This window comes from Portunus trituberculatus, chromosome 35 (assembly GCF_017591435.1).
Source record: "Portunus trituberculatus isolate SZX2019 chromosome 35, ASM1759143v1, whole genome shotgun sequence".
Taxonomy (NCBI): Eukaryota; Metazoa; Arthropoda; class Malacostraca; order Decapoda; family Portunidae; genus Portunus; species Portunus trituberculatus.
The window spans coordinates 12,680,579-12,702,289 of record NC_059289.1 but is presented as its reverse complement, the minus strand read 5'-3'; the positions used below and the strand labels follow the sequence as shown (position 1 = coordinate 12,702,289).

Below are 21,711 nucleotides of genomic sequence, written 5' to 3'. Positions count from 1 at the left end.
TATATATATATATATATATATATATATATATATATATATATATATATATATATATATATATAGCCCTTTTATCGAAAGTTAGATCTATTGGTATTGGTGGCCGCGTCCATCAAGTTCTGTCAGAGTTCCTAACGAGTCGAAGGCAGCGTGTGACTGTTGATGGCTGCCTTAGTTCTTTTAGTCCAGTTGTATCCGGTGTTCCGCAGGGAAGTGTTCTGGGACCTCTTCTTTTATTATTTATATATATTATATATGGTTGCTTATATATATATGCGACAATTCCTTCCCCACAGGATAGTCGCTATGTACTCACTATATTCTGTATATATACCCGAGTAAATCCCATATATATTAGCAGATACCTTTCCCAGTTACCCTGATATATACCTATTCCTATTGTTCGTCTCTGAAGTTACTCGGAGTATATCCCAAACTTACTTTTAGTTGCACTTGCGTTATATCATCAGTCTCATGTAGTTGGTTTGTTACGCAAATGTATATATGATATATTGTAAGAAATTGCTTTTATATACTGCCTCATTTTGAATATTGTCACTCTGTGTGGATCTCTGCAGCAGAGTCTCACTTAAAGCTTTTAGATAGAGCATTCAACCAGATTAAATTTCTTCTTCCTAATCTTGAGATTAATCTTCGGCATCGTCGTTTGGTTGGATCATTGTCCTATTTCTTCAAAATCATGTCTAATTCCAACCACCCGTTGCATTGTCATTTGCCTGCCCTTCACTACCAGCACGTGCTACAAGACAATCCTTGATCATGAATGACCGTTCCTTGTCTGTGAATCGATGTAATACTTCACAATTTTCCCGGTGTTTTATCCCAGTATCTGCTAGACTCTGGAATACAATTATTGTTAATTCTATATTAGCATTTAAATACGTGTGAATATACTATATATCTCTATCTTCCTATTCTGTTGTTCATATATATCGGTATACTGGGCCTTTGGGTTTATATATGCTTTCCATATTACCTCATAATATATATATATATATATATATATATATATATATATATTATATATATATATATATATATATATATATATATATATATATATATATATATATATATATATATATATATATATATATATATATATATATATATATATATATATATATATATATATATATATATATATATATATATATATATATATATCTACGATATCGTACATGGTACAGTGTACCGACTATGTTAGCTTAATACGAGTCAGACGTTATGTAACTCAATGAGCCAAATGAGCTATTTCTCAAAACAGGAGGAGTAACATTCAGACGCATGGCCAAACCGCTCACTATTCCGGTTGCACATGTACAGTTACGACACACACACACACACACACATACACATAGACAGACAGACAGACACACACACACACACACACTCACCTAAATCATTTGATATCATCGGTGTTCTGTCACAATGAACTAACTATGAAAGTGAGCATTAGCGTATCTCATAATATATGGTTTGGTAAGGATCAACTCGTTCAGGTAAGTAGATAGCTTTACATAATCTCTCACCACAGTATGATGTATGGGAAGGATAGGTGATATTGCACTGAAGGACGAGTGTTCGTATCTGCTTTGAGAGTACAAGGACTAGTATCGGATGGCAAAATGGTTTCTCGAGGTAGCAGCAGGGTTCACGAGTGTTTCAACAGAAGTCTTTAGATGTGTATCAAAGAGTTAATGTAAGTGAAAAAAAAACATCTCCACACACAGTATTAAGATTAAGCAATGGCGACTTGTTCACATTTCTACTGATGAGGATACGCAAATGTCAAGGAATGCTTTTGGGCTGGTGATGAACTTATCTATACGGGCGAACAGAATAATTTCCTCCAATATCCTTACTCTCTAAATGGTATCCTGCGAACACCTTCAAAAGAAAAAAAGTCATGGGTGTAGGGAGAAGTGATCGTGTTCCATATGCACTTATGTTCGTAGTGTGGACGGACTGAGCATGGTTGGTAAAGGCTCCTGATGCTACTTGGTGCGGTATAAGGCGGTGAAATGAGGATAACGACTGACATTCCCGTATCGTTCTTTATTGCATGTCAAATAAGGTCAGTTGCAATTTTCCTGAGTGCCTCGGGAAGCAGGGATGGATTCAATGGGACGTTTATGGAGGCAGCTTGTTAGGTTAGCCGAAAGCAAATGGATTAAAACCTAGCATGTTGTATACACCAAAGTCGACCCTCCGAACAATTTACGTTTACAAAAAAGTTACACAAAAGAAACACACACACACACACTTAGGTGAGACAAAAGTTCTACCGAGTCGTCTCCTTATCTCTACTATAAAACCCAAACAAGGGCAGGGTGAGGACTATAACTATGCTTCTACTACTTCTGCAACCTATAGTATGACGGCTCCAGTGTGCTCCATCCTGACCTGGTCCCAGCGTGTCGCCACCATAGCTCAGCCTTGCCACATGGCACGACGTAGATATGGCAAAAACGTGTACACTGTTATAGAATGTTTTCTATCTTGCATTTGGCAATAGCATTTGGTTATTTGGCACTGTCTGGTAGTGGACTTAAATGGCCTTGCAATATAATTTGCAATAAAACTTACAAATATATGGATATCATGTCTAACACAAAAATATATTAAATATTTAAAATGTTTCACATAGGCTGAATTCACACAGGCCAGACACGAATAATTTGGTAATGGGTACTTATAGCTATAATACGTAAACACAAGCAATGAACAGGTAATCGTGATAAGTTAGTATTCTTCGAAAATCTAACACATTTTGATATCCACTCACCAACTATGTTATATACAGTAGACAGCCATACTGTAGTAAAAATCATGCAAATGACGAAAAATCAACAATCGTAAGTCTCATTCAGGATGTAGCAGTGCTATGTGCGTGTTATCTGCAGTAAATACACACTAGTCCCGTTACCTTGATGGAAATCCAAATACCATATAGGGATCAACTTGAACCTAATACCACATGCGAGATTAAAGTTTTTAGTATCACGTGAACCAAGCAATCCTCTGAGAGGCTTGTCGGTTACCATTCAGTCACTGAAAAATGAAGGTTTGAGCACCGAGACCGGGCTACCAATGGTAATATTACCCTTTGTAATTGTTAAAGCATTTTATACTTATGTAGGGTAACTCAAGCCTTTACGCTTCTGTATGATAGTATGTATACACATTTCCCTTTTCGTCGTTATTTTTTTTTACATTCAATAACATCAGTGTACGAGCCAATAATGGCCGAGCGCGTGTAAAAAAATTATAAACGTGAAGTACAGTGAGTATATTACCACAGCATGAAGTCGCGTCATGCGCTACTGACAAAAACCTTATGTAAACATTATTACTCGTTACTCGTATCAAACCATTAAACACTTCTCAATGTACACGCTATCCGTCCATTAATTCGTGGACACCTTGCAGCTCTCAGTACTTCAAGAAAAGAGTAAGGTAACTAGCCAATTTTATTACTCATTACTCAAAGCACGGATACACATTTTATTCACGTGTTATGCACTAATTATGGTAGCCGCGTTCATGAGTAGTTAATGTTGTAGTGAAGGTGGAGTAAAGGGTTGTCGTTGTCCCCACCACATGCTGCAACACGCGGGTCTCGTAGACGGGGCTTATCTGGGTCTGAGTTAAGAGTATGATGACGCGTTGTTGTAAGACAGTTGCAAGACTAGTATGATGATTGTTGCAAGACTAGTATGATGATTGTTGCAAGACTAGTATGATGATTGTTGCAAGACTAGTATGATGATTGTTGCAAGACTAGTATGATGATTGTTGCAAGACTAGTATGATGATTGTTGTAAGACTAGTATTATGATTGTTGTAAGACTAGTATTATGATTGTTGTAAAATAAATTAATATCACCATTCCACCAAAACTAAAATCAACACGACTCGTGAAACACTGCAAAGCGTACAACTTACCGTATGCCGTGTCGCCTCACTAGTGACCGAGAACACTAAGTCAACCGTCACAGTAACTGTTGCGAAGGTGGAAAAAATCGACACGAAAGTTCTTACTGGACTGGTGACCCGGGTGCTCGTTACCACGACGACCTGTAGTAAAGGAAACCGTGTAAGGTATCTAATCATTCAAGACACTAAATCCTTCCTGTGTTAAAGATATCATCCAATAAGGGAAGTCCTCAACTCTCACCGGTGTGCTTGTACTAGTGACAACCGCTGTATCCGCTCCTTCACCGATTCCAGTAAAGGTGTATTCCGTGACGAGGGAGGTCACCACAGGAGTATATGTAGTTATTACTTCGTCAGACACACCAGAGGTCACTATTTGACGAACAGTGTGAGTGACTGTCACCTTTAAGAAAAACCAACATTCATCTCAAAGCCAAGCCAAGCAAAGCAAAGCGAAGAACAAAACCAGATATCAAAGAATTCTGACAAAACTTGGAGACAATACTCACAGTCGTGGTAGAAGTCAGAGTCTGAACGGCTGGTTGGACGTACGGAGGATGAGTCTCATACTTTAGTTCTTGAGAGAGTGCACAATCCTACGGACGGAAGATTTAAGCGATAACCTAAAAATCAAATATCACGATTATCGCCATGATCTAGGGAAGAAACACACTCACCCCAAGAAACACTCCCAGGAGGATCACGACGCGCACGACAGAAAAAGCCATCTGTGGAAGAAAACCAAACTCGTATCACTTCATCGCTCCCAAACCGGGCAAGAAACATTCCAGTCTCGTGCGGGTTCATGATAACCGCTTCGTACTCACCTTGCTTGAACACAGTTGTATACGAAGTTCGAGACCCATTACTCTGAACCGTCTTATATAGGCTACAGTAGTGACGGGCTAACTTGTCCGATTCTCTCATTTGGTTCTCGCTTCGTCAAGAATTGCTAATAGATAAATAAAAGAAACAATATAATCCATACATGTTTCTAGCAAGATCTGAGTATACCGATTGTTACAAAAATGACCAAAATCGTCGTAAAAGGGTGAGTGTGATTTTTTTTTTCGAGTATTTTCTGTATAATTCAAGGCACCACTGGAACATTCGCTCACTTCAAGAAAAGGATTCAGACTCTCCCGTACATTTCTTCGATACTTTTGACATATTTGAATAAGCAGTAACATGAAAATTCTAGATGATGTCGTGGTGATATGAATAACTACTTTTAACCGTTCTACTTGTCCCCTTCTTCCAAGTCTTAATAAAAATGTACTTCTACTTCAGTTTTCATGTTTCGCTCACTACAAGCATAGATTCACCAAACCAACAACTTTTTCTTACCAACGGAGCAAAATTTTACTCGTCAAAGCAGTACCATAGATTTGAATTTACAGTTTCAAGGTGTGATTTGCTGCGTAATCTTTCGAGTAACGTTAAACACACACATCCTTGTACTTCGAGTATATAATAAGAATAAAGGAATTCCATAGCAACAAACAAACAAACAAACAAAATCAGCGTAAACGAGATACAGGAACCAAGCAGAAGCAAAGAATACAAGCATACTGTACGTATGTCGCCCGCGACACTCTCATTCATGTACTGCATTCCCAACACAAATACTGTCTATAAACATTGTTGGACCCTTTTACCATCTCAACTGTCATTTTACTGAATGTATCTTGATAGCGATTTTATATATATATATATATATATATATATATATATATATATATATATATATATATATATATATATATATATATATATATATATATATATATATATATATATATATATATATATACACACACACACACACATATATATATATATATATATATATATATATATATATATATATATATATATATATATATATATATATATATATATATATATATATATATATATATATATATATATATATATATATATATATATATATATATATATATATATATATATATATATATATATATATATATATAGAGAGAGAGAGAGAGAGAGAGAGAATTCAACTTTCTAGTGTTACATTTAATGGGCAGCATGATAAATTTCAAGCTGTTTTATAACGCAAAACTGTTTGTTCCTTTGTCCACAAGTTCCGTGTGTGTGAGAATATTTTTGTGCTGTTTATGCTCACCCATCCTGCCAACACAGGCTATCAATATCACCTATCAAACAACTCAGAGGTGTCACAATAGCTGTAATAGTATATGCTTAGTGATCATCATCTTTGCTTTCATACAAAATACACTATAAACATTTACTTTTTCCTTTCATCCAGTGTAAAGATGTAAGGCCTCATTAGCTTTTTCAATGTACTTTACATTTGCCAGACGTACGAGAAAGCTGTCAGGGAGTTGATCAAGAAAGAGAATGGCAGGCAATGACGTAGTCGACCACTAGACCTGTAGTAGTTGTGGTTCAGACTTGGTTGGGTTAATTCTTCGGTGTTCATAAGTGCGTTTGGTTTAAAGTTAGCCCACTATATTTGGTTGTGTGGGGTTATTTGCCAATATATCACTGAAATTGGCGAATAAAGAGTTTTCATGTGGGTTTGTATCTATCATCGTGCGACTTTATTTCCAGACCTGTTTTCAATGGACAGTATTGTCTTGAGTTTTGCAGCTTGTTGCGGCTCAACATGTAAGTAGTGGTGTAACTTTAATTTCAAGATTATATGTATGTCACAAGATCTCTAAAACGTAATGTTGTCTTGTTTTCATTTTGCTTGACTATAACATGCGTTACAAATAATTTTTTCAAACCTCCCACAAGAAAAAAAACCTACTCCACTTAATAAAAGCAAAGTAGCAAAGTAAGTTCATTATTTATCTCAAACGACGAAAGTACGCTGCGATTACATTGATAGTCATAGTAATTTGAGCCTTGGGTGTGAATTGTCTTTTGACTTCTAGTTTTTTAACTGAATTTTTCTAACTGAATTTTTACGAGTTTAACGTTTTGCGAGTTTAACGTTTTGCGAGTTTAACGTTTTGCGAGTTTAACGTTTTGCGAGTTTAACGTTTTGCGAGTTTAACGATCTTAGTTTATATATATTGCAACCTTGTTTATCTTTCAGGAAGCCTTTTACCATTCGGGATCTGTTGGACCATTTGGTACGCTTGGCAGTGGAACTCAGTCTGCTGGCCCTGCCTTCATTGGTGGGTCTGGCCAATTCCTTGAAGATGGTTCCCCTTCATCTAGAGTAGATGATAATAACAGGAACTTCCCCGGCGTGATTGGTCCTGGAGTGGCTCTGGTCGGTTTGACTTCTAACGCGTTCTCTACATTGGATACCGTGCCTGGGCAGGTCGGTGCAGGCGTGATCTCCCTGCCGCCTCAGCAAGGCCCAGCTTTCACTGGGCAAGGTGGGATCATATCAGTCCCATCTCGACAAGGTCCAGCGTTCATCGGCAGTCAAGGAGGCGTCATCCCTCTGCCGTCACAGCAAGGGCCAGCATTCATCGGCGGACAAGGCGGCTCCTTCGTTGGCGGACAGGTGTTTGGTCAAGCCAGTGCGCCCGGCGCTATTTTCCAGCAAGGTGGTGCTCAGGCGGGCGGCATTCAGGCAGCTGGGTTCGGGTTTTCATCTCGCGTCATTCAGCAAGAAGCAACGCCCACGGTTACCAGAACTTTTACCGTTGACGCCTTCGAGACTCTAACTGACCTGGTCTTGCACAGCGTGGCAGTCACCAGGACGCAGTTCTCTATCGTCACTGTGACCAGAGCGACTACAGTCGTAAGTGTATCTTGTGATTTACTTGTTCAGTTTATCTGTAATATTGTTCCTATTATCAGATTGCAGTCGTGATGTACAATATTGATTTAACTGTTATAGCATTGTAACTATTTTTTGTCGCGTATTGCATTTCATAGTGGTGATACGCAACGCAGTGCATCACGGCCATGTTTGCGTACTGTTCCTTGCGCTTTGTTCTGTAGGTTAATGCTGTCCTGGTTTCCTGCAGATTGTGGCTACGCCCGTGAACCACGGCCTCGCGCTTACCACGTCTGTCGTGGTTAGTCCTGCTTATGTCACCGTCACGGATACTAAGTCTGACTTCAGGGTTGTTGTGAGGACGTCAGTGAGCCATGTCACCTTAACCCACACTTCTTATGACATTACGCACGTCCCCTTCACGCTCACCTCTACAGAAATGTGAGTGTTATGTGCGAGGAATCGCTATCGTGCCCAGCGGACTGTTAAAGTAAGTTTTTTTATTAAAAGATTAATAGGCTTATTCTTTAGTAATTTTTTTTTTAAAGATTAATAGGCTTATTCTTTAAGTCTTCATAAATAAAACTTCTCTCTACAGCGTGACGATGACCTCTCCAGTCGTCAGAACGGTTATCAGCACGTCCGTGGAGGCCGTCACGAACTACCACACTGCAACAAACGCTGTGTATGTCCATGGAGGTTACCATTAATTTATTATGTTCCATTGAGTCAATATATATTGATAACTTTATCAAACGTATAATGTAGACGAAGCAACGCTTGTAACGATACCGTAAAATAATGCGAGTCCATATTTTGTATTGGTATAATAAAACGATGGGAAGTCACTATTTCGCCTTCATTTAACCATATTTTCTTTCACCATATTTTCTCCAAGTTATGAATGAGACCTTTTTCCAATTAAGGTGTCCTTATTCGTCTACGAATGGGGAAGTGTCCGTATTTGTCTATAAGTGGAGAAGATTACTAAAGGGATAATGGGAAATAATTCTTGGGGCGGATGATGCAAAGCCTCATTCTTATTTTTTTTGGGTGTATTTGACTGACGATTCAGTACATAAAACAGGAACTGAAAAACCTGTGCAAAGTTGTTAAATGAGTTAACTGGTTGTTCATGAAATGTTGTATTAACCTATAACATCCTTCTAAGCACAGGAAACGGAGATCTTCGTGTTGTTCGATTGAGGTGGCTTTGGGCTTCGAGTTTAAGGAGAATCATTAGACACTACTTTAAATACAGGGGGGTCTGAATACAATCGCTGACGTATCTGTACATTACGAATGTTGTTCTACATGGTCAGCAAGGAAACTTGTATGAAATCAGGGTTTGAAATAAGAGTTCAAAGCGTAGATTTAGAATGATTGACTAAAAAAGTATTTCTTATAATATAAGGAAGATGTGGTGGATCGATAGAGGTAGGGGCAACATTATTAACCCGTGCCAACACTGTCTGCTGCAGTGTTAAAACAATGTGTTCATTTTCATGTTTTTGAAAACTAACAAAAAATGCAGCATAGCATCGTTGTCTTCAATGACAGCAGTTAGTGGTAAAAGGTCAGATTTTAGATATATAAATCCTGCTGCACTATTATAAAGAAATACTTATGATTACCTGATAAATGGATAATCACCCAGAATGCAGCTATTTTTATGGGAAAAGATTCTTATAACGTGATGCACGTTGATGGGCTGGAGATGTTTGTCTATTCAGGCATGGGCAATCATTTGATAAATTTATTGCGCCCTTGGCGTCATACAATGGAAATTATAGCATAGCTCCACCATGTGGACGTGGCATTAGAATATTATAAGCAAGATGTGGTGGCTCAGTCTTCACTTGAGCCTTAACTTTCTGCTGGTGACAGCAGTGTTAAACCAATGTGTTCATTTCAACAATTTTGAAAAAAATGCAGCATAGCATTGTCGTCTTTAATAATAATAGTTTAGTAATGAAAGATAATAAATAAACAAATCCTACTGACCCTTTCACAGAAGAGAATGAGTCCCATGGTTTCCCGTCAAAAGCTAATGACCAAGAGTCCAGCCACTTTTCATGCTAAAAGCAGATGCTTATGACGTGATGCGCGTTATTGGGCTAGAGATACTTCTGTCTATGCAGGCGTGGGCAAGCACTTGCTCTAACATCGTGTTCTTTATTTGAGACTGAAGACTTTACTCTTGAGTCGCATCTACGTTTATTCAGGGTTGCGTGGTGGTGATCATTTTGCAGGCTGTGGCAACGACGATAGACAGACACGCTGTGGCTTTAGATGTACACGCTGCTGGTGATGTGCACGGGAAGAGAGAGGTTGCCTCTTATAATATTACAGGAGTTAGATAATATTAGTGTTTCTATCAGTAGTGGACGATGTTAAGATTGGCAACTTTCTATCTCTGTAATAATGGTGGCGTCGATAATGGTGATGGTCATGATGATGGTAGTAATAGTGACGATAATTGTAATAATGGTGGTGACTAGTAGCGGTGGGTGAAATATAATAATATCGTTGGTGATTGCAGTAGCAGTGGTGATGAGAGTGGTGATAGTGGCGACAGAGGTGACTGTAGTACCAATGGAGATACGATCATTATTATCAGTGGTACTTTCACTGAGAGGCAGAGAGTTGGAAGGAGGAATAACAGTGGACACACGAATAGTGGCGGTGATTGCTCGGCTCTCAGGATGATATGGTTTCCTCGTCAGTGCCGTGGAAAGGAGAGAGTGTATCTGATGAGACGTTTACGGAGAAATATCAATATAGGAGTGGTCAATTTTAGATGAAAGACCTATTCACTCAGAATATGAATGTGTGAAACGAGCATTCAAACAATGCCCTCCTCTTTAAATCCGCAGCTTTCAGGCAATTACAGCCATCTAGAATAGCTTTTGACGCCTTTCACGTCAAATGTTCTGATTTTGTCTTGGGATTAATCTTATTAATGTATATTAACAAAAAAGAAAGAAAAATTGCTAATATATTACTTTCCAATTTCAGGACGGGGAAACCTAAGGTGAAGACAAAGGGCCGGATCAAACACTCCGGCATCCCTGCGAGGTGATGAGGCAGGCTGGTCAAGGAGGTGAGTCAGTAGCAGGTTAGTCTTTGGCGCCACAAGGTGTGAGGTGAGTCGTGTGGGCTTGGTGGTGGTGTTCAGGTTAGTAGTGTGGATGTTTTTGTGATAGTTAGTGTCATTGTTGATATCTATTTCTTTGTTTTGCAGAAATAACTTCAATATGTTTTGCACTGGTACTACACTCTTCCTGGCACTTCTGGCTAGCGTAAGTATCCATGAACTCTGTATATTGGAGTATGTTAGAATATTTATACTTAACACTTGGTTCGGTGAGTTTTGCTGAGTCTTGTATATAAATAACTTTCTTCGGTTAGTCTGGAGAACACCTTGCAAATGTTTAACTCTCGCTATTTCGTTCCAACAGGCCACCTGCCAGGTGTACGATACTCACCAGCCGTTCGTACAGCCTGAGGTCGTCCCTCAAACTGTTACGGTAAGTACATTGTATAAGACAATGTTGCATGTGTCTAATGTTGCTTAACGCGTGTCTATTGGGCGTGTAGATTAACGCAAGCTTACCGTAACTTCGAGTAACTATATGTACTCCTTTCTTCCGTGACAGGTCACGACAACCGTCACTCAAACCATTCGCGTTCCCGTGACTTCAGATGTCTGGGTCAGCTCGGTCACCTACCATCCTGTTCCAGCGACGCATCTCGTTACCGAATATTCGTACATTCCCATCGATTCCACCACTGTCACCAGCGTTATTGTTGTAACCTCTACTCCGGTAGTGTTAACTGTTCTCTTACCACGTTTGTTCAGTCCTTTGTCTTTGTCTACAGTGACTAATAATGGAAGTCGTCTTGAATTATTTACTTGATGTCATTTCACATGTTGACCAATCTCGCACGTGTTCCAGGTGTCGGTGGTAACCCAGACCAGTCAGGTGAATCCGGTGCGGACAGCGGTGTCATTGTTCACATCGTTCCTAACTGACACGGAGACGCGTCGATTGTACCACACCATCACGCACACTGCCTATTACCATGAGGTAAGATTTGTTATGTTGGTAGTAAGATGTGATAAACTTTGTTCTTTTTTGTACGATTCTTATCTGATAAGATGAAAAATATTGATATTGTAGTGGTGTAAACGGTACTATAGGTTTCTTTATCACTGAAATTTTCCACAGCTGAAGACCGTTCCAGTACATTCTGTCCAGACTCTAGTTCAACGGGTCACCACCACGAGTCATCGTTATACCACAGTCACCGTCACATCCACCACCTTTGGATATCATTGAAGAAAATGAAGATACCTCACACCCTTCACTTTGTTAATGATGAGGCTTAATACGATAAGATTGTAATATAACTTAATAAATTTATCATACTAGAAGGATTTTTAATAGATGTTTTGGATGAAAAATACCGAAGCCTAATACGCACTGTTAAGCGTATGTAGTGAATTAGGGTGAGAAAAACTTTCCTACGGGTTTTGGTCCAGGGTTAACTTGCATTTATTGAAGAGAAAAATAGTAGTTCTCGATAAGAAGAGCCCCTACTCGCTCACTAACTATAGGGGAAAGTGGAAGCTACGTAGATAGTGAAGTCAGACGTAAGATGCTGGCAAGAGTTAACGAAACTTGGCCAGGGAAGAAGGGGCGGAAGGAAATCGTTAGAGAAAGCTGTAAACTCTTCAGCAAACTGGTAACTGCATGAGGAAGATACTACAGTAGTTACCGTTAATGTTCATGACTAAGGGTGGCGATCACGAGTGTAGATGACGTCATAGACGAGGAAACCACGGGCAATGTTCTATTTTCCAACCATTGTTTACACCATTGTTTTTTTTCTCCTGTTCTTTTTCTTGCACGTAGCAGTAGCAGTAATTATTGTACACAAACCTATGCGTTTGTGTCCGGCTACGATTTTTACGTCCCATGTTGTCGTACTGAACACCCCACTGGCTGACGTTGCCTGCCACAGCTCTGACTGCCCTTTCGGTATCTGACCCAAGTCATACGTTCGCCTGCCTGGGCCTAGTGCCCGCAATAATTGAACTGATTGACTGGTAAAACTGTTTCAAATCGAGAGAATTATTGGCAAATCAGAGTGCCCACCGTACAGTTGCCCGTCGTGTGAAAAGGCTTTTTTTAAGACTCGCATCATCTGACCAGCCCAAGTATGAAGCTGCACTTCCCACTCATCTCGCCATCTTTCCCAGGAAACTTAGAATTCGACGGGCTCCTGTGATCCACGATCTACTTCTTCGACTACAAAAGCGCCTTGCTTCACTAAAATAGCTCACCAACAATACATATGGCATCTCAATACCTGTTGCTCGGACTATGTACATTACATTTATTCGTTCGATTATTGATTATCTCTTCCAGCGCTGGTTCAGCTTCCGAAGTCTTCCTTTCTGTCCCCAGAGAAGTTTCAGAATCAAGCTATAAGAATTATCTTAGGATGCCCTATTTCAACCAACAGGACTTAACCTGCCATCCATCAGCGAGAGAATAGCATCATATTTTGCGAATCACAAGTAATAAGAAATTTCCTGGATCCTCGATCACGCCTGCCACCTCTCCAGCTTGGTGGCAGCACGGTCGTCAAGTCAGTATGCAGCATTCTCCGCGGCCTGGATGTTGCCGTCCCCCAAGAAGAAATTGTTCCTGGTCCGCCCCCGTGGATGCTGCCCATACCTCGCGTGTGCTACACTCCCACTTCGAAGACTGCTCCTACCACTCTGCAGAGGAAACTGGCACTGGAGACTATAGCATCAGTCCAGGGGTCTCATCACCTGTACACGGACGGGTCGCTGCTGTCAGATGGGAAGGCGGGGAGTGCGGTGTTTTCCCTCGACACAGATCCTCCACCGGGAGGATGGGTGGGTCGCAAACTACCTAACTCATCTAGCTCCACTTTATGTGAGCTGTATGGTGTTTTGGACGCAGTCATCCTCTTCTGTCAACGGGGACTCAGTGGCGTGGTAATTTGCGACTCGAAATCTGCCCTAAAGGCCCTCTCCTCCTCAAAACCTGCTTATCGACCTTTAGTTAAACGCATACTATCTTTCTTGGCTCTGATGGGTGAGCGAGACCTAACTGCACAATTTCTCTGGATTCCCTCTCACATAGGTATTCGCTGCAGCGACATGTTAGACAGCTTAGCCAAGACTCCCTGTGACCTGCCTGCTGCTGATCTGTCTCCCTCACCCTCGCTCTCCTGCTGCTTGAAGAAGGACCGTGTTGCAGCCCTTCTGGACACCAGCCATCGCAAGGACCAGCAGAGACCGGCAAGCGTCTCCATCCACCTACTACGATGCCTTTCGTCACAACAGATACAAGTATCGTCGCCGGGGCTCAGGGTCAGGAGGCACAACGTGGTGTCAGCCAGACTCAGATTGGGCTAGAGACTGCTCTGGCAAATCGCTGGGGGAAGTGGATGTGCCCCAGTTCTCTTCCTGCCCTCTGTGCTACATCCCTAACGGCAACACTCTGACGTGCCCAGAAGCCAGTGATCTGCTTCCTCAAGGACAGCCACTAATTGCTGTGTGTCAGTATCTACTGACACATGATAACTTGGACCGCGTTCTGGCACTTCATCCGCTCTTTGGTAGCTGCTGATCACATCACCTTATCAGCTTTTGCTCACGATAAATTATTTGTTTGTTGCTACTCTTTGTATATGCCTGTGTGTGTGTGTTGTGTGTGTGTGTGTGTGTGTGTGTGTGTGTGTGTGTGTGTGTGTGTGTGTGTGTGTGTGTGTGTGTGTGTGTGTGTGTGTGTGTGTGTGTGTGTAACTTTTTGCTGTAATTTTGGTGATTGGTTCCCATAATTTTCATTGTATGACGCCAAGGGTGCAATAAATTAATCAACAACAACAATACTAAACTTAATACTTTTCAAGTGTTAATGTTCAAACACCACCACATCATGACATCTTAAGTCGTCATCTGCCTTGACCCATACGTGAGTAATACTTCAGACAATTGTTTCGTAAGTGTCTTTGAGTGTCTTGAATTATGTATATTGTGAATTATAGGATGGATTTTGGTGCCATCCTTCGCATGAAGTGATCACTGTGTTATTGCGGTAATTGTGTTAATGGATAACGTGTTGCAGTGTTACTTAGGAGTAAGTCTGATGATAATTAATATCGCAATTTAGTCTTAATATGTTGCTGTGTTATTCAATGTTGTTTATTTGTATTATTGTCGTGATTGCTTATTTCATATTAAATAAATGTAACTCGGGTGAGGTTCGCTAATAACTACACCACTGAAGACTCCATGGCAGTGTCACTTGGTTGACTCTGACTTTGAAACTAAATACTAGTTGAGTAATTACAGTAAGTGAGATGAAAGGTAAGTAGGGCTTGTGTAACCTCTGGTTCCGACACACTTTTTAAGTCACGTTATATTTCTCTACTTCTGTGCCATCATCACTAAGAAAGACCGAGAGAAAGATAAACAACGAAAGAAGAATGAAGGATAACTCAAACAAGGGAATAGGAAGAAGGGAACGAGTGAAAAGGGTGAATAGGGAGAGGAAATACAGGAGTGGAGAGGTGGGGGGGGGGTTAGCAAGGGAGGTGAAGAAGGGGCAAGCGGCCAGACCAACGGCACTCCAACTCTACACCTTCCACCAGGGAGTCCAAGCTTCTCTGTACTCGCTGACATATAGAGAGTGAAGGTGAGTGCGTGTGTTTTTGTTCTGTTGGGTTTTTTTTTAGTCTGTACAACAAAAAGGGGGAGGGAAGTGTAATATTAGGGTGTTACTGATTTAGTGTACCAAGTGAGTGGTTCATGAAAGTATGATAAAGGATTGTTGTTTTGAAAGCGTAACGGAGGTTTGTCATAAATGTTTCTTTTCACCCAGATGGTGTCCATGCAGATTGCTTTGGGGCTTGTGGTGTTGCATGTCGTTACGGCGCAAGTTGTAAGTGTTATGAAATGAGCAGCGGTAACCTTGATCGTATTTTTAAAACAATGACTAATTTTTGTGCAAGTACTTGTATTTAATACTATTACACTAAACCGTATCTTATTTCCAGGGCTCCCAATATAATCCCATCTCCCAAGGTAACCTCTTTGGCCTACCGGTGGGAGGTGGCAGTGACTCTGTATTCACTTCCGGTTCGAATCAAGTTGGCTCTTTGCCAACCTCTGGTCAGTTCGGTGTGAACTTCATTTCTGGTGGCCTGAATAACGACAATAGTTTCTCCGGTGTAACCCGTGATGTGTCTATTGGTGCTGGCGGTCAAGTTCTTAAGGGACTAAACACACTTCCTTCCTTCGCTAGCGTACCTCAACCCGGACAAGGTGTTTCATCTCAAGGTCCAATTTTCGTGGGCGGTCCAGCTCCAGTGTTCACCGGTCAAGGAGGCGCCATTCCTCTACCGTCACAGCAAGGGCCAGTCTTTATCGGCGATCAAGGAGGCGTCATCCCTCTGCCGTCACAACAAGGGCCAACGTTCGTCGGCGGTCAGGGCGGCTCTTTCGTTGGCGGACAGGTGTTTGGTCAAGCTGGTCTATCCGGTGTCAGTTTCCAGCAAGGTGGTGGTCAGGCGGGCGGCGTTCAAGCAGCTGGGTTCGGGTTTCCATCTCGCGTCATTCAGCAAGAAGCAACGCCCACGGTCACAAGAACTGTAACCGTTGACGCTTTTGAGACCCTGACTGACCTTGTCCTGCACAGCGTGGCAGTCACCAGGACGCAGTTCTCTATCGTCACTGCGACCAGAGGAACTACAGTCGTAAGTGCTTCTTGAATATTTGTTCAATCTGTTATTGTTCTATAATAAATTTCAGTAGCGGTGTGTAGTGTAACATAAGGAATGTGTACTGTTCTTGCATTATGTTCAGTAGGTTAATACTGTTATTGATTCCTGCAGGTTGTGGCCACGCCCGTGAACCACGGCCTCGCCCTTACCACCTCTATCGTTGTTCGTCCAGTTTATGTCACCGTCACAGATACTAAGACAGATTTCAGGGTTGATCTGAGAACGTCAGTGAACTATGTCACCTTAACCCACACTTCTTATGACATTACGCACGTCCCCTTCACTCTCACCTCTACAGAAACGTGAGTTATCAGCTTGGTTTTATATCCCAGCGTAATAACCATTTTCTTTTATTCTACAGGGTGATCTATGTGTACTGCTGATGAATTTAATTGTTTTTCTTGTGGTGTTGTGTGTGTATTAAGAATTTTTGTTTTTAAATATCCTGTGCAGCGTGACGGTGACCTCTCCAGTTGTCAGAACGGTAATCCGCACATCTGTGGAAGCTGTCACGAACTACCACACTGCAACTACAACCGCCCATGTCCATGGAGGTTACTACTAACCCGGCTCCAGTTGCATCAACAAATATAGCTTGTTAAAAGTGTATTATAACGGAATAACATTTGTAACGGAGTAACGTTTGTAGTACTATAATAAAGTAGTACGCAAACCAAAGATTTCATTTTATGCCAAATTGTTTTATTGAAACATTTTCTTAACGTTTCGCTGTACACCTCCAAGTGGGGGTAAGTCACTGCAAAAAATGTTGTTTATCTTTAAGAGGAAAGATATCTAGTAGATAATACGAAAGGACTTGGTCAGGTAGTGACCGGCCTACTTGATGGTTGTGCCTGTGCTTAGATACGTGACTCGTGATGCAGTACGTACTCCAACAAGACCATGCACAGAGCTTGCATATTGGAAATGAGTAACGATTGTAACATGATAAACATAGAATGTGAATTGGTTGTAAACTACCAAACAACCACTTAAGAAATATTAATGTAATAAGGATAAGAAATATTAATGTAATAAGGTTAAGGATTATTGAATATTAATTAATGTAATGAATATCAATTGATATCCTTGTTAACACCAAAGCATAGTTTCATTTAAGATCGTGGATTACTTAATGCGAATAGTATGGTTTAGGCTCCAGTATTTTACATGCAGTCGCAGCACCTTGGGGAAGATATTCATTCACAAGGACAATGCTGAGAAACGAAGGTTTGAAAGTAGGTGAAAGCTTACTAATAGTGAATGAAGAAAACGACACGACACGGCACGTCCACACTGTGGATCATCAATGAGTTGAGCACAGGATCTTTGCCCGTTAAAATGCCGTTTCAGTGGGCAAACCATCATACCGTCTGTCCCCGGTCTAATTGTGGGCAGTAGACTGGTCTAAATTCACTGCCAAACGCACGATGTTTACACCAAACACTAGTGCATACTGATTTCGACGAGACACGGTAATATTAATTGATCTATATAGAGAACAAACGAATGCTTTCATCCTGGAATTCACGCACAATTCGTTTGAAGAGGAACAACTAGAATAAATGGCCCACTAAGGTGCCGGTCACTACAAAGCGAAAAGGAAAGCGACGACTTAATTTTTTTTTTTTTTTGTAACTCTAAATTTTGAGTGAAGAGCGTATGTGTAGCAAGGTGCATGTAGTTACGTGAAGAAAGTGCTTTTTAGAGGGCTGGCTGTGACTGCCCCCTTGTGTTGCGAAACACTAAGGGAAGCGTTCAGTGAGGTCACGGCTGGCTTTGATTAAGTTAACAGCCCCTCCTGAACCACTGCTATTAAACCTTACAAGGAGTAACTATCGTTTCAGCAGGTGTCTACAGCCTCTTCCTCAGTCACGAACGTTCCCATTATCTCACGTCTTTGTAACCACCCGGCAGCAGACATGTCTCCGTGATCTCTTGATTTTGTCTTTAATGCAGCCACCAATCATAATGATCTAGTGCTAACTTTTCTTAGTATTGCGCGCACCATGGTTATCGTACCGCACTAAACCACTCCTCCACAACATCTGCGTACGGCCGATTAACCTCCAACCACCATTGTCAGCCTTGTTGACAGTGTGCCGACTTTGCCCGGTAAGGGCAGGCCCTGCCGGCCACAGCTCGACCATGTGGACGTTGTCATTAGAATATTATAAACAAGATGTGGTGACTCAATCTTCACTTGTGCCTTAACCTTCTGCTGGTGACAACAGTGTTAAACCAATGTGTTTATTTCCACTATTTTGAAAAAAAATATCATAGCATTGTCCTCTTAAATAATAATAATAATAGATAATAAATAAACAAATCCTACTGACCCTTTCACACGAGAATGAGTCCCATGGTTTCCCGTTAAAAGCTAATGACCAAGAGTCCAGCCACTTTTCATGCTAAAAGCAGATGCTTATGACGTGATGCGCGTTATTGGGCTAGAGATACTTCTGTCTATGCAGGCGTGGGCAAGCACTTGCTCTAACATCCATGTTCTTTATTTGAGACTGAAGACTTTACTCTTGAGTCGCATCTACGTTTATTCAGGGTTGCGTGGTGGTGATCATTTTGCAGGCTGTGGCAACGACGATAGACAGACACGCTGTGGCTTTGGATGTACACGCTGCTGGTGATGTGCACGGGAAGAGAGGTTGCCTTTTGTAATATTACAGGAGTTAGATAATAATAGTGTTTTTATCTGTAGTGGACAATGTTAAGATTGGCAACTTTCTATCTCTGTGATAATGGTGGCGTCGATAATGGTGATAGTTATGATGATGGTAGTAATAGTGACGATAATTGTAATAATGGTGGTGACTGTAGTAGGGGTGGATGAAATATAATAACAGCGTTGGTGATTGCAGTAGCAGTGGTGATGAGAGTGGTGATAGTGGCGACCGAGGTGACTGTAGTACCAATGGAGATACGATCATTATTATCAGTGGTACGTTCACTGAGAGGCAGAGAGTTGGAAGGAGGAATAACAGTGGACGCACGAATAGCGGCGGTGATTGCTCGGCTCTCAGGATGATATGCTTTCCTCGTCAGTGCCGTGGAAAGGAGAGAGTGTATCTGATGAGACATTTACGGAGAAATATCATTATAGGAGTGGTCAATATTAGATGGAAGACCTATTCACTCAGAATATGAGTATGTGAAACGAGCATTCAAACAATGCCCTTCTCTTTAAATCCGCAGCTTTCAGGCAATTACAGCCATCTAGAATAGCTTTTGACGCCTTTCACGTCAAATGTTCTGATTTCGTCTTGGGATTAATCTTATTAATGTATTTTAACAAAAAAGAAAGAAAAATTGCTAATATATTACTTTTCAATTTTAGGGCGGGGAAACCTACGGTGAAGACGAAGGGCCGAATCAAACACTCCGGCAGCCCTGCGAGGTGATGAGGCAGGCAGGTCAAGGAGGTGAGTCAGTAGCAGGTTGGTTTTTGGCGCCACAAGGTGTGAGGTGAGTGGTGTGGGCTTGGTGGTGGTGTTCAGGTTAGTAGTGTGGTTGTTTTTGTGAAAGCTTAATGTTATTGATATTCATTTCTTTATTTTGCAGAAATAACTTGGTAACTTCACTATGATCTGTACGGGTACTGCATTCTTCCTGGCACTTCTGGCTAGCGTATGTACCCGTGCTCTGTGTACTGATAAAGAATATTACAATATTTATAGTATTTTTTATTACGGTAGTTTTAATTAAGTCGTGTAATTGTCATAAGTCATATTATCTGCAGTTCTTCGGTTTTATAGGGAAAGCGATTTGCAAATGGGTAACATCACCGTTTCGTTTCAACAGGCCACCTGCCAGGTGTACGATACTCACCAGCCGTTCGTACAGCCTGCTGTCGTCACTCAAACCGTTACGGTAAGTACCTTGTGTAAGACGGTACCATACATTGCATGTCTGTTGATTAACACGTGCCTTCTTGGGCGTGTAGATTAACGCAGTTGAGTTAACTTCGAGTAACTTCATGTACTTTCTTCCATGACAGGTCACGACAACCGTCACTCAAACCATTCGCGTTCCCGTGACTTCAGATGTCTGGGTCAGCTCGGTCACCTACCATCCTGTTCCAGCGACGCATCTCGTTACCGAATATTCGTACATTCCCATCGATTCCACCACTGTCACCAGCGTTATTGTTGTAACCTCTACTCCGGTAGTGTTAACTGTTCTCTTACCTCGTTTATCCAGTCCTTAGTCTTTGTCTATAGTGATTAATAATGGTCTTTATTTTGAGTAATTTACTGGTAGTCATTTTTGTTGACCAATCTCGCACGTGTTCCAGGTGTCGGTGGTGACCCAGACCAGTCAGGTGAATCCGGTGCGCACAGCGGTGTCGGTATTCACATCCTTCCTAACTGACACGGAGACGCGTCGATTGTACCACACCATCACGCACACTGCCTATTACCATGAGGTAAGATTTGTTATGTTGGTAGTAAGGTGTGATAAACTTGGTTCTTTTTTGTACGATTCTTATAGGATAAGATGTAAAATATCGATATTGTAGTGATGTAAACGATACTATAGATTTCTTTATCACTGAAATTTTCCACAGTTGAAGACCGTTCCAGTACATTCTGTCCAGACTCTGGTTCAACGGGTCACCACCACGAGTCATCGTTATACCACAGTCACCGTCACATCCACCACCTTTGGATATCATTGAAGAAAATGAGTTGATGCCTCCCAACCTTCACTTAATACGATAAGATTGTAATATAATGCAATAAATTTATCATACTAGGTGTATTTTTTAATAACCAATGTTTTGGACGAAATGAAATGCCCAACCCTAATACGCACTGCTAAGTTTATGTAGAGTAGTAAGGTGAGAAGAATGTTCTGGCAGATTAGCTCCAGAGTAATTTTCTATTTACAAGAATAACCTAGTTCCTTAAGAACAGCCCCTACTCGCTGAGTAACCATACGGGAAAGTGGAAGGTACGTAGTGTATTAATACATAAGTTGCTGGTAAGTGTATTGACAAAATTTGGCCTGGAAATAATGGGCGGAAGTACATGGCCATAGATATAAGCGTGAAAACCCTTCAGTAACTGGTAACTGCATGGGAAAGATACTACAGTTGTTACCGTTGTTATTCGTGACTAACACGAACCGTAGCCATAGAGTTCTCGCGCCGGCAGACATCAAACACGACAAATAACGTC

The 21,711-nt window shown here is 41.1% G+C and overlaps 5 protein-coding genes across 5 annotated transcripts; 4 read left to right on the top strand and 1 right to left on the bottom strand.

The window, feature by feature from the left end:
• Positions 1 to 2,056: 2,056 nt before the first annotated feature.
• Positions 2,057 to 4,880, bottom strand: LOC123513244 (uncharacterized protein PB18E9.04c-like). The gene is made up of 6 exons (XM_045270316.1): positions 4,785 to 4,880; positions 4,635 to 4,685; positions 4,467 to 4,553; positions 4,199 to 4,360; positions 3,967 to 4,098; positions 2,057 to 3,663 (listed from the first exon to the last, which is right to left on the bottom strand). The coding sequence occupies exons 1-6, from the start codon at positions 4,821 to 4,823 to the stop codon at positions 3,544 to 3,546; spliced, it is 591 nt and encodes a 196-aa protein (XP_045126251.1). The 5' UTR covers positions 4,824 to 4,880; the 3' UTR covers positions 2,057 to 3,543.
• A 65-nt stretch (positions 4,881 to 4,945) lies between these two features.
• Positions 4,946 to 8,539, top strand: LOC123513252. Its single transcript, XM_045270325.1, has 4 exons — positions 4,946 to 5,008; positions 7,052 to 7,711; positions 7,941 to 8,131; positions 8,289 to 8,539. The coding sequence occupies exons 1-4, from the start codon at positions 4,946 to 4,948 to the stop codon at positions 8,398 to 8,400; spliced, it is 1,026 nt and encodes a 341-aa protein (XP_045126260.1). The 3' UTR covers positions 8,401 to 8,539.
• Positions 8,540 to 10,760: 2,221 nt separating this feature from the next.
• LOC123513317 lies at positions 10,761 to 12,125 on the top strand. Its single transcript, XM_045270421.1, has 6 exons — positions 10,761 to 10,836; positions 10,935 to 10,992; positions 11,152 to 11,220; positions 11,350 to 11,517; positions 11,650 to 11,781; positions 11,923 to 12,125. The coding sequence occupies exons 2-6, from the start codon at positions 10,948 to 10,950 to the stop codon at positions 12,031 to 12,033; spliced, it is 525 nt and encodes a 174-aa protein (XP_045126356.1). The 5' UTR covers positions 10,761 to 10,836; positions 10,935 to 10,947; the 3' UTR covers positions 12,034 to 12,125.
• A 3,214-nt stretch (positions 12,126 to 15,339) lies between these two features.
• Positions 15,340 to 17,189, top strand: LOC123513312. The gene is made up of 5 exons (XM_045270417.1): positions 15,340 to 15,429; positions 15,616 to 15,675; positions 15,791 to 16,489; positions 16,628 to 16,818; positions 16,970 to 17,189. Exons 2-5 carry the CDS (start codon positions 15,616 to 15,618, stop codon positions 17,079 to 17,081), a joined length of 1,062 nt encoding a protein of 353 aa, XP_045126352.1. The 5' UTR covers positions 15,340 to 15,429; the 3' UTR covers positions 17,082 to 17,189.
• A 2,735-nt stretch (positions 17,190 to 19,924) lies between these two features.
• LOC123513316 lies at positions 19,925 to 21,286 on the top strand. The gene is made up of 6 exons (XM_045270420.1): positions 19,925 to 19,996; positions 20,093 to 20,158; positions 20,333 to 20,401; positions 20,529 to 20,696; positions 20,826 to 20,957; positions 21,099 to 21,286. Exons 2-6 carry the CDS (start codon positions 20,114 to 20,116, stop codon positions 21,207 to 21,209), a joined length of 525 nt encoding a protein of 174 aa, XP_045126355.1. The 5' UTR covers positions 19,925 to 19,996; positions 20,093 to 20,113; the 3' UTR covers positions 21,210 to 21,286.
• The last annotated feature ends 425 nt before the right edge of the window (positions 21,287 to 21,711 follow it).

Excerpts from the sequence above, each read along its gene's own strand:
- LOC123513244 (XM_045270316.1), bottom strand. The coding sequence starts at position 4,823 with ATGGGTCTCGAACTTCGTATACAACTGTGTTCAAGCAAG. Across the intron at positions 4,554-4,634 it reads TCCTGGGAGTGTTTCTTGGG|GATTGTGCACTCTCTCAAGA; the intron begins GTGAGTGTGTTT and ends TTCCGTCCGTAG. Across the intron at positions 4,099-4,198 it reads TCACTAGTACAAGCACACCG|GTCGTCGTGGTAACGAGCAC; the intron begins GTGAGAGTTGAG and ends CCTTTACTACAG.
- LOC123513252 (XM_045270325.1), top strand. The coding sequence starts at position 4,946 with ATGTTTCTAGCAAGATCTGAGTATACCGATTGTTACAAAAATGACCAA. Across the intron at positions 5,009-7,051 it reads ACCAAAATCGTCGTAAAAGG|GAAGCCTTTTACCATTCGGG; the intron begins GTGAGTGTGATT and ends TTTATCTTTCAG. Across the intron at positions 8,132-8,288 it reads ACGCTCACCTCTACAGAAAT|CGTGACGATGACCTCTCCAG; the intron begins GTGAGTGTTATG and ends TTCTCTCTACAG.
- LOC123513317 (XM_045270421.1), top strand. The coding sequence starts at position 10,948 with ATGTTTTGCACTGGTACTACACTCTTCCTGGCACTTCTGGCTAGC. Across the intron at positions 10,993-11,151 it reads TCCTGGCACTTCTGGCTAGC|GCCACCTGCCAGGTGTACGA; the intron begins GTAAGTATCCAT and ends TCGTTCCAACAG. Across the intron at positions 11,782-11,922 it reads ACACTGCCTATTACCATGAG|CTGAAGACCGTTCCAGTACA; the intron begins GTAAGATTTGTT and ends AATTTTCCACAG.
- LOC123513312 (XM_045270417.1), top strand. The coding sequence starts at position 15,616 with ATGGTGTCCATGCAGATTGCTTTGGGGCTTGTGGTGTTGCATGTCGTT. Across the intron at positions 15,676-15,790 it reads ATGTCGTTACGGCGCAAGTT|GGCTCCCAATATAATCCCAT; the intron begins GTAAGTGTTATG and ends TCTTATTTCCAG. Across the intron at positions 16,490-16,627 it reads CGACCAGAGGAACTACAGTC|GTTGTGGCCACGCCCGTGAA; the intron begins GTAAGTGCTTCT and ends TGATTCCTGCAG.
- LOC123513316 (XM_045270420.1), top strand. The coding sequence starts at position 20,114 with ATGATCTGTACGGGTACTGCATTCTTCCTGGCACTTCTGGCTAGC. Across the intron at positions 20,159-20,332 it reads TCCTGGCACTTCTGGCTAGC|GCCACCTGCCAGGTGTACGA; the intron begins GTATGTACCCGT and ends TCGTTTCAACAG. Across the intron at positions 20,958-21,098 it reads ACACTGCCTATTACCATGAG|TTGAAGACCGTTCCAGTACA; the intron begins GTAAGATTTGTT and ends AATTTTCCACAG.